This window comes from Schistocerca piceifrons, chromosome 2 (assembly GCF_021461385.2).
Source record: "Schistocerca piceifrons isolate TAMUIC-IGC-003096 chromosome 2, iqSchPice1.1, whole genome shotgun sequence".
In the NCBI taxonomy this organism is placed as follows: domain Eukaryota; kingdom Metazoa; phylum Arthropoda; class Insecta; order Orthoptera; family Acrididae; genus Schistocerca; species Schistocerca piceifrons.
In genome coordinates, this window is record NC_060139.1 from 713505060 (window position 1) to 713516856 (window position 11797).

General features: G+C 39.3%; 1 protein-coding gene across 1 annotated transcript in view; it reads left to right on the forward strand.

Annotated features, from left to right (window-relative positions):
* The window catches only part of LOC124776522 (protein MCM10 homolog), a 99658-nt gene that overhangs the window by 79025 nt on the left and 8836 nt on the right, over positions 1-11797 (forward strand). Inside the window, 2 exon segments of the mRNA XM_047251551.1 lie at positions 8475-8614; positions 8616-8681. Of these exon segments, the coding sequence (XP_047107507.1) occupies positions 8475-8614; positions 8616-8681 (206 nt within the window).

Below are 11797 nucleotides of genomic sequence, written 5' to 3' on the forward strand. Positions count from 1 at the left end.
GCAGACTGGACCATATGGCAAGCAAAGTGCGTGGGCAATTGCTCTTAATATAGTTGGTCTGACACTACTATTCACTAGGTACCTCAAGATGTTGTTCCTGGTGGCAAACTTTTGGCGAGGTTTCTCATAGTAATATTTGTATATCAGCGGTCTGTCCAGCGTGACACCCAGGTACGTTGGTTTGTCCTTGTGTTCCAGGTTTCTGCTGTTCAAGGGGCTACCAACCAAATTTTATGTTCTTTTAACAGTGCAGCGAAACATCTGCCTGTTTAGCCCACATGAAGCCTGTCACTATTACCACAGTCTACTCTTACTCACCAGACTGCAAATATGGGTGCAAATTTTGTGCATGATGTCTTACACTTGGGTTCAGTGTGTTGGGATGCCGAAACCAATTCTTACATTGGAATCCTCATATTGTGAGATTTCTCTTTAAGTATAGTACTGTAGTAAGGAATGGTTGCATGTTTCGCTCTCTTACTTCTCCCTTTTCCCCACCTCCAAAGTTGATTTCCTTTTTCTTTTTTTGGTGTGTATAGCTGTAGGAAATGGCCTTCAAGCCAAAGTGATAAGTGGTATATTGTAAAAGGAAGTTGTGAATTACTAACAAAAAGCAGGACACAGGAAAGGAGAAGTCAGGTTGAGGATTATGCATGTAGCCCCCTTCCTCACTTTGGTAATACATCAGAAAAGATAGTTCACCATTTTTGGGATTCTAATGTAAAATATGTTTTTCCGCAGTCCCAAGAAGTGCAGCTGTACTTGCTGTCTGGTGTGTATGTGTGGGCCTAAAGTGTGGTAATCATGACTGTTTAAAGTGCCCTAGACTTGCAGATGTTTCGCTAAGTGATCCAAGGAATATATAAATATCTGTGGTGTGTCTTCTTTTGGACATGTTCAAAAGAACAGACACCACTTTTTTTTAAAAAAATTCAGTAGCCAGTATGAATTAAGACACAAAGGAATTACAGACATTGGCTGCAAGCAGGCATTGATTGAAATCAATGGGGAAAGTTGAAAATTTGTGCCGAGCCGGGATTCGGACCAGGGTCCCCTGCTTACTAGGTGGATGCTCAGACCACTGAGCCATCAGGACACAGTGGTCAGTGCAGCTTGGGAGGGGGGGGGGGGGGGGGGGGGATGCTAGGGTAGTCTGTGCGGCTGCAGTGATCACTCTGTCCAGATGGCTTAGTGGTCAGACGATCTGCCTAGTAAGCAAGAAACCAGATTCAAATCCCCGTCTGGCACAATTTTCTACTTTCCCCATCAATGTCTATCAATACCCACTCACGGCCAATGTCTGTAAATCCTTAGTGTATTGGAACAAACTTGAGTGAATGCAGCAAATCTTTGATTGTCCAGCTTCATGCAAATAATCATCCTAAAGGTAATATTGTACGCAACCTTAAATTTTTAGTTAAAAGAGGTAAAGGCAGACTCTGAGTGTCTTGGAAGAGACTGAAATTTACCATGCGTTCAGTAAAAATCCAGACAGATTTTTCAGTGAGCAGGCTGGCCTTAAAGAGATGGGGCTGTTTTAGACAAATTTAGGCAAGTACTGTATCATGATTATGTGGTGCGTTGTACATCTTTCCCCAATTTTGTGATTCACTGTATTTTGTAAAAATATAATATAGGCCTCAATTTTTTTTCCCCTTGTCAAGTAACATACCTAATACGTCTTAATATTTTAATGTAGGGTTGTTACTTCTGTGCTATTGCCCACATCACTGATCATCTTTGCAATGCAGAGTTGAGGTTAACTGTGAACAACAGTTATGATCTGCATCTGTTTGGCTCTGATGGCTGCTTATATTAATTTTTTGTTACTGCTCTTATTGTTCTTATACAGCATCTGAGTGTGTGATTTTGTGTGTCTATGTGAACATGCATTAAGATTGCCAACCAAATTCAATTATAGTATTTTTAAATCCGCATTGACTGTGTACTATGCTCTAAATCTGTGTGCTGTATGATGTTTACACATGTATGTGCTGGTATGTTCATAGCCCCTGTAGTTAAGTTACCAGTTAGCATTAACTATTATTAACTAATGCTAATTGGTTTCATATGTATTGATTTTGTGACCTAACTGTTACTTTACGAAGTGTGTTCAGAAAATTCCTGTACTTCGTCCACAAAATTTTTCCACACTTACCTTTTACTTATTGTGCATGGTCTCCTTCAAACTACTCTCCTCCACAATTGAAACACTGCTCCCAATGCCATTTCCACTTCTGAAGCAGTCTTGGTACACCTCTTGCTGGATCACACGAAGTGTCATCTGCAAATTTTCTTTTGTCTTGTCTGTCATTGCAAATCTTCTTCCTTTAAGCAGAGTTTTCAACTTTGGAAATAAAAAAAGTCCACAGGGACCAGGTCTGGAGATTATGGAGGGTGAGGCAGCACACTGTTTTGTGCAATAGTCACGCACCAACACAGATGGATGTGTGGGTGTGTTGTCATGATACAAGAGTCATGAATTGCCTCGCCATATTCCTCCTCAGATTTTCTTACAGGTATTGCAACATGTCCTGATAGTACTGTCGATTAACAGTTCGTGATGAACTAATCCTTCAGTGTCAAAGAAAAGTATCAACTTGGCTTTGACATATGACCTTACCTGACGTGCTTTTTTTTCCGTCTTGGAGAACATTTCCCAACCTATTGTGAAGATTGAATCTTGGTCTCAACCTCATAACCATAGACCCACATCTCATCACAAGTTATGATTCTCTTAAGGAATATCTCATTCTCATTTGCGCAATTCAAAAGCTCTTCACAGATTGGAGGTGAAGGTCTTTCTGGTCTCGACTCGTGAGCTGTGGGACGAACTTGGCGGCAACACAGTGCCTTCCAAGATACTGTATCAGGATTTCATGATATGATCCAACTGAGAAGTTATATTATTCTATAATCTCTTGGTCAGTCTGTCTTTGATTGGTACACACAATTTCCTTGACATTCCTGACATGAGCATCGTAGGTAGATGTTGAAGGGCATTCTTAACGACGGTCATCTTCAGCTTCCATCCAGCCATTTTTAAACCATGTGAACCATTCGTAGCACCATGTATGGTGAAAGCACTCATCACTGTAGGCTTCATGCATCATTTGGTGTGTCTCTGTAAAGGTTTTCTTGAGTTTCACATAAAATTTAATGCAGACGCAAATGCTCCTCTAATTCTACCACCTCGAAATTCCCAAACTGTAAGACACAACATTCTACTCAATACAGCACTGAACAATAACTAACAGAATACAACAATTACACATTAAATACGGGCATGTGAAGGGATGCCAACCACATTTCGCTCCATCACACCATTGGCGCAGAATTACGAATGTTCCGGAAATTTTTGAACACTCCTCATAGTCTAGTAGGAATTCTGCAACAGCTGCATGACTGTGAGAAAACAATAGGAAAAGTGACTGTAGACACTCTGTTGCTAACAATGTGTAAGTCACTTTTATAACTAACCATTTAAGAGATACATATATATGGTATTGGAAAGTTTTGGCAGAATGTAAATGAGAGAGTGAGAGAGTTTTAAGAAGAGATGTGCAAACGGATATTTACTATAGCCGTGATTTTTGTTTAAAGGCTCATACCCGTCCTTTACTCCCTCCCTCCCCTCCCCCCCCCCTCTCTCTCTCTCTCTCCCCCTCTCCCTCTCTCCCTCTCTCTCTCTCTCTCCCTCTCCCTCCCCCTCTCTCCCTCTCTCCCTCTCCCTCCCTCCCCCCTCCCCCCTTCCTCTCTCCCCCCCTCTCTGTCTCTCTCTTAGTTTTAAGGATTTAATTAAAATAGTCCAGTCAGTGAAGACAAGAAAGGCAAGACGGGGGAAAAAGTATAGTTGCAACTTTTTGCACACCATTAGGAAGCAGTTTCCTAAACAACATACTAAAAATTCTGGCCGGTGTGGTGTGAGCATTTGGGGGGGGGGGGGGGGGGGGGCATTTAAACAGCACTTTCTATGTCTTCCTCAAATAACTCAAAAACCCCAACTTCTAGTGATAATGTTTTCCAGTACAAAATTAAACTACATTAAATTTCCAGTGAAAACATTCCCAATCATTTTTTTCTATGACCAGTAGTTTTTGAATTGTAGGGAATGGAAAAATTGTAGAGTACTATAAAAATTGTTCTAATTATATAAAATTAATGTTTATCTTTAAATAAGGTGGATTAAAAACAAATATTAAATGTGTATACCACTTCTAAGTGTAGCAGGGATGTTTTAAGGGGCAATTGTGTTCCAGAGGTGTAACAATTTGGAGGGGAGGGGGGGGGGAGGAAATGTGAGGGAAATTAGGTCACAGGATTGTGTTCATGCACTTCGCTCCTTCATAGCCCTGCAAACTGAAGGTTAAGCAATCTCTGTTGATCCATTGTAGACACAGAACAGTGACTGGTCAAATATTTATCAAAGAAAATCCCCAAACAGCTGTACATTTTGAGAAGTTATTTTATTTAGACAACCAGTTTCGGTATTTAAGTAATGCCATCTTCAGGTTCCATGTGCTCTTGTTCATAGATAATCAGATCTGTCAATACTTGCACATTGGAGCCATCAGTATCTGGATACTGTGAGGAACCATCAGTATTTCGATACTGTGAATTCAGTCTTAGAGTGTTTCCTTTGAATGCTTGTTATCAAGTCGTTGATGGAAACTCTCAAAACACAAATTCACGGTATCCAGATACTGATGGCTTCAGTTTGTACATATTGATAGATCTGACTGTCTGTACACAAAACGCATATGGGGCTTGAAGATGGCATTATTAAGATGTCGAAATCGGTTGTCTAAATAAAATAACTTCTCAGAATGTAAGGCTGTTTGACGATTTTCTTTTGTAAATAAATGAAATTCAAGCAGGTGATTCACGACTCTGTCTACATCACTACATCACAAGAAGCAACGACAGGGTGCTTCACAAAGTTATACAGACCCACCACAGCACACCTAACGAATCACTGGTGTTGTAGTGTGTCGTCATGCCTGGGGAGTGTTTATTTTGCACAAAATGTGTTAAAACTATATAGAATGCAGATATAAAGTTACTAATGCAAGTAATGCATACGAACAGAATCTACACAAATCTTTGGACACTGTTCTACACTGCTAGAGGGGAAATTGAGGAAATTGATTCTTAGTCACCCTATACGGCAAATGCTCTTTTTGGAAATATGAATTCCTCCACTATGAGTGCTGCTTGCTTTTCAATATGCAGACAGGCTATATCTCCTCAGGACTTCCTAACTCTCTTATGTGAGCAGACAAAATAATGTCACTGAGCTCATGTTTATATAGTGGAGTTATTTTTCCATTTATGGAATGACTACTTATTTGTAGTTGTTGAGTGAGCTTTTATGTAAAATATGTTCCTAGTGTTTAATTTGGAAGTGTGATGCTGTCAGTGACCTATGTAGTTAGTGTGGTGGGAAAGGTATCAGATTGCTATATGTGGGACGCTCGTGCTGTCTGTTGTCGACAGCATATTATCAAGCCATGTAATGGTGTTTTAGTCATTTGGTGGTGAATTAATGAACGACCAGAAAGTTACTGCACTCTCGCACAATTAATTGTATTCCTTGTTGACTGCTTAAATCTTAATTCCATTCAGAATTGCTGGCACTTGTAGAGGGGGCTGCATGCAGTGGGGCCACTTATCACACATACACAGTATATCTTCTAAGACAGGTGTGAGTAAGTCTGTTGGAATGTGGCTGATCATGTTCAAGTCCAAGAATAGTAGTGTGCTGCAATGAATTGCCTGACTCACGTTGAAATATCTAAAGCTCTATAACACCTATGTGAGCTACTTCTGTTGCAGAGGCAGACAATTGAAGTCTGTGGGCCTCTTCAGATTTTAGGAGAGCTGAGACTTGATGATGGATTTGATACCCCTATGCTGTGAAAAGTATTCCAGACAGTGAAACTGACTCTGTTAAATGTATATTGACAGCATGTTACACTTGAAAAAGGCTCTTCAGTGTGGTTGACAGCTCTTTTTTTTTATGTAATACCTCATTTAACAGCTGCAAATAAGTATTTACTTAATAAATAGAAAATACCCCACTATATAAATATAAACACCAGCTCACTGAAACTATTTTGTCTACTCGCCTAAGAGAATTGGACAGGGAATGCTGGTGTCGTGTAATCTGTCTGTAAACTGAAAAGGGAGCAGCACCTCATGGTGGAGAAATTACCTTCCCAGAATAACACTACATATGCCATACAGGATGACTAAGAATTAATTTCCCCTCTAGCAGTGTAGAACAACAAGCAGAAATTTATATAGGTTCTGTCCATATGCATTAATTGCATTACTGGTACTAGTAATTTATATGTGCATTCTGTGTAGTGTTAACTCATTTTGTGCAAAATAAACACTTCCCGGGCATGTTTGTCCACTTTGTAGCAAGTGATTCATGAAGTGTGTTGTGGATGGTCCATGTAAATTTGTGAACACCCTGTTGATGCTTCTTGTGATGTAGTGAGGCAGGTAGAGTAGGTACCTGCTTGACCTTATGTTTGCAAACATATGAAGGAGCAAAGTGTGTGAACACAATCTGGTGACCTAGTTTCCCTCATGCTCTACCCCACATACCTCCCCCCTCCATCCTGATAACACCCTGGAATGCAATTTATCCCTTAATATGACTCTATTGCACTTAGATGCTGTATACACATTTCATATTTGTTATTAACCCTTACATTTATAGATAAACATTAACTTTGTACTTTTACAATAATATTTTTAATAATCTGCAATTTTTTCCATCTTCTGCAATGCATAAATTATTAGTCTTTAGAAAAATGAATATAAATTTTTTTAATAGTAAATTTAATGTAGTTTAATTTTGTACTGGGAAACAGTTTCGCTAGAGGACTGCAGTTTTTGAGTTATTTGAGAAAAATTTAAGCAAGTGATCTTTGAATACCACCCCCAGCCAACCCCAACGCTCACACTCCACTGCTGAGGATTTTTAGCAGATCAAGGTGACAAAAGTCGTGGGATACCTCCTAATATCAGATTATCGGACCTTCTTTTGTCTGGCTTAGGGCAGGAACTTGACGTGGCATGGACTCGACAAGTCCTTGGAAGTACCATGCAGAAATATTGAGCCATACTGCCTTTATAGCATCCATAATTGCAAAAGTGTTGACATTAAAGGATGTTACGCACAAACTGACCTCTCAGTTAATGTCCCATAAATGTTCGTTGGGGTTTGTGTCGGGCGATCTGGGTGGCCAAATCATCTTGAGAACAATTGTGGCCTGGTGATATTGTCATGGCGCTCTGTCATCCATAAAAATTCTGACGTTGAATGGCTGCAAATAGTCTCAAGTACCAAAACATAACCATTTCCAGTCAATGATGGGTTCAGTTGGACCAAAGAGCCCAGTCCATTCCAAAATAAATACAGACCACACTGTTATAAACCCATCACCAGCTTGCACATGCCTTGTTCATAGCTTGGTTCATGGTTCATGAGGTATGTGACAAACTTGAATGAATGCTACCATCAGCTCTCACCTACTGAAACTGGAATTCATTTGACCATGCCACAGGTATCCAGTCTTCTAGGGTCCAGGGTCCAACCAATATGGTCATGAGCCCAGGAAAGGCACTGCAGGTGATGTCATGCTGTTAGTTGTCGTCTGCTGCAATAGCCCATTAATGCCAAATTTCACCACACTATCCTAACAGATACATTTGTTGTGTCACACATTGATTTATGTGATTATTTCACACAGCATTGCCTTTTCTGTTAGCAATGACAACTCTAGGCAAAGGATGCTACTTTTTGTCATTAAATGAAGGCCATCGGCCACTGCATTGTCCATGCTGAGAGGTGATGCCTGAAATTTGGTATTCTCTGCACACTCATGACACTGTGGATCCTGGAATATTGAATTCCTAAACAATTTCCCAAATGAAATGTCCCATTTGTCTAGCTCCAACTACCATTCCCTGATCAAAGACCGTTAATTCCCGTCGTGCGGCATAATCATGTCAGACATCTTTTTACATGAATCACCAGAGTATTAATCTTGGCTCTGTCAATATATTGCCCTTTTATACCTTGTGTACATGATACTACAGCCATCCATATATGTGCATATCGCTATCCTCAAGACTCCTATGACCACAGTGTATGTTGTTCATGATTTCCTGCCCCCCCCCTCTCCCAATTTCCTTTCTTTGACTGCCTACTATAGTTACTTATTTCCTTAGGAAAAACATTTTTAAAAGTTCCTTAGAAGTAATATTTAGATAATACTCAGGGAAACTCACTCTCTCTCTCTCTCTCTCTCTCTCTCTCTCTCTCTCTCTCTCTCTCTCTCTCTCTCTCTCTCCCCCCCTCCCTCGACTCCACCCCCTGCTCCTCTGCCCCCCTACACCCCATGCCCCTCTTCTTCACATAAACACATTTCCACTTCTAATAGGCTTAACTTTTGCAGAAAAAGAGTCCGAAAAGGAACGTGTATCTCAAATGGAAAAATTTAGGCGGCTGATGGGTGTGAGTTCCAAACATACTACACTGATAGAAGCAAGGGATTTGGAAGCTGAAGCAGAATACTTCAGTAACCTCGAAAAGAGAGGAACAACTAGAAGAGAAGATGCTCACTACATACAAGGTGCCTTGTAAGGCTGTGCGCTGCCCCAAGGTAAGAAAATTCATTGCTCAACCTATAAAGTTATAGAGACAGACTTACCTGTACTTCATCATCGTGAATTGTAATGGGAATACAGTGTGAAGCTTTGTGTCCTTGTATTGGTCTTCAATTCTTGAATGTTGAATAATTGTTATTTTTTATTTTGGTGTATACTGAATTTCGTAACCTAGGACTGAGACAATTTTTACATTATTATTTGCGTACTTGTTTTTATTTTAGAAATAACATGGAGTCATGAAAATGGCGATTTGTTGAAAAAATATTTTTCAGCGACTGGAATGAGGGCGAACTAAAAATAAAATTCCCCCTTTGTGAAACTGAGTGACACTTCATGTTAATGGCATGTAGAAAATACCTATTAAGCTCTAAATTTGTTAACTTGCTTTTAATCTCTCAGGGGTACCCACTTTCAAATTGAAATTACTTATAGAAAATACCATGTTCACCGGTAGATCAATTATTTTGGACTACAAAAAGAGAGGGTCCCCATCTGGAAAAGGAAAATGACTTTGAGGGACATTGCCATTCCACAATTAAGCAAATGAGAAACAGCTGTGTAAGATGAGTGAATATTAACAATGAAATGCCACCAAAGTCAGTAAATGAGACTAAAATATGTTAACAATAACTTGAAAGTAGACATCTAGTTGATGCAACTACAGGGGGAAAGAAGCAATAAATAATGGGCCTCAAACAGAGAACAATACACAGTGAAGGAAGCCACAAAATGTAGTAAAGAGACAGAAGTAGGAAACTAAATAAATCTGAAGAAATGTGAATGCATTGAAATGAACTAAAATTGGTAGAATGATGAATGAAAAAAGGTGATAATGGCAGGTTAGTGCAAGTTGACCTTGTTCTTGTGTTAGACAACAAAGGCCACGCTGTAGAGAAATTTCGATCTGATGGAGATTAGAACTCAAGTAGCCTGCATGATAAAATAGGTATCAGTGTCACAGTGTATTTTGATCTGCATTAATTTATTCACTGGCTTGGATACACTAAGAATACTTAGTTGATTATGACTTGTGTAGTTGATTATGACTTGTGTAATCTATTAGCTGGCTAATCCTATGAGGTAAATTTTATTGGTGATAATGCCAAGGTGAGAGCATGCGATGAGTTTTGCTGCAACGGCTTTGTTTGGTTGTATATTGAGAAATAGGGGTTAACTGACACAACTGCTTGTGTTACTTTTGCAATTACAGCTTCAGATAAAAAAATCCCTCCATCTACAAGGAGTCACCCATTGCCAGATAGATCAGTTTAGTTTGCAGTGACAAAATGATCACTGAATTATGTAAACTTAATTATATAATAACACAACTTTAAGTATACTGCGATAAATGTGAACACTAGAAATATAATTATTATTTATTTGGCCTTTATTCTTTGTCGCAACTCTTCCATGTAGTCACTGAAGGTTATATCCCACACACAGTGACTGGTGATATTGAAGACTGCTAGTTACTGTGCTGCCATACAGCAGGCGTAAAAGTGAATCTACGGGGTATTACTTAGGTGATCAAAATTTAATTATTTCGTTGTAAAATTGTCAAATGGAAGCTGCAATGACATCACAACAAATGAGAGAGCAAAGGATACTCTTTGTCAGTTCTGTGAAGCACAAAGATGCTATAACACAGACTGAAAAAGAGACATTAGCATTTCTCATGAGCTATTAACTGCTATAGTGCCATATTAGCATATGTAAGCTGAAGATGAGGTTTAATATATGCTGTCAACATGCAAGAGGCCACATGATCAGCTCTCCTTGAGGGCTGATACAGGCATTTAGACACTGTGGTAACTTGTTTACAAGCATAGATACAGGAACATTATTTAGACGAAGTACTGCCTCCTCTCATTTTTGTGACCAGTGATATTCTACTGGTAATGACAGTGCTGCTGCATTTAGTTGATTGTAGTTACCAGTTTTTCATTGTTCGTGACATCCTTTGCTATCTTTATTCTTGTCGCCATAGCGTGCTCTAACTGATATATGAAACATTGTGTTCCCATACAAATACTGTTGTATTCATAGTGCGGAATAAGGGGACACCAGAGTTTGATACCATATAAATGGAACTGTGTACAAAAACTGACTCATAGCTGCTGTGTATTTCTGACACCATATATGGTACTTTCCGTTTTGATGGATAGTCACTTAAGACAGTGATCGTCTATGATGATTAAGCAGAGATACAGCTTAGACATGTATCAAGTTGCTTCTTCAGGCTCACTTGACATCAATTTTATGTGGCACATCCAATTCAAACATGCAGTTCAGTAATGCATATGTATTCCAGATGCTTTTCAGTATGCTGTGGAGTTTACTCTCTCTCTCTCTCTCTCTCTCTCTCTCTCTCTCTCTCTCTCTCTCTCTCTCACACACACACACACACACACACGCACACACACGCAAGCATGTGTACCATACCACTGTATGTTGGCCTTCATATTGGGTTATTGCTTTTGGCTCACTTCGTGTATTTCATTGTTCAATAGTGTGTTATTTACTTTAATGTTTTGTTTTGGTTTGGCTGGCACAAATACATCTTAAGATGAAATTGTATAATTTTTAAATTGTTTTCTGAAATTCACAAACAGAGCACAACCTTTTCCAAATCCCATGCCACATCCTGAATATTGACATATTCAAGATGTTGAGGTTAGCATCCAAATTCTAATCATCATCATCATCATCATCATCTTGTTCTTCTCCTTCACTTTCAACAATTACTTCATGGCTGGTGGTAGTAGCTACTCTGACATTCTTCCAAATGGCTCTTCCATTTATCTCTACTTTTGTCCTGTTGTATTTCTCCCCATCTGTGTCCCACATAAAGCTATCCAACAAAAAATACCATCTCCATTTTAACAGATTCCACTCTGTCTGTGTCTAGTGCTCTCTTTCTAACTTTCTAGATATCCATGGGAAAGGTACAATCTTCAAAATGAATCTCTCAGCACTTGCCACCAGTGATTTACACCCAGTCTTGTTTCCTGCGACTATCCCCACTAACCTTGTTGAAACCCACAATTTCTTGAGCAATCTCCATTCATTATTCAGTATAAAGTAAGTGTTGAATGTTTCAAAAGATTGC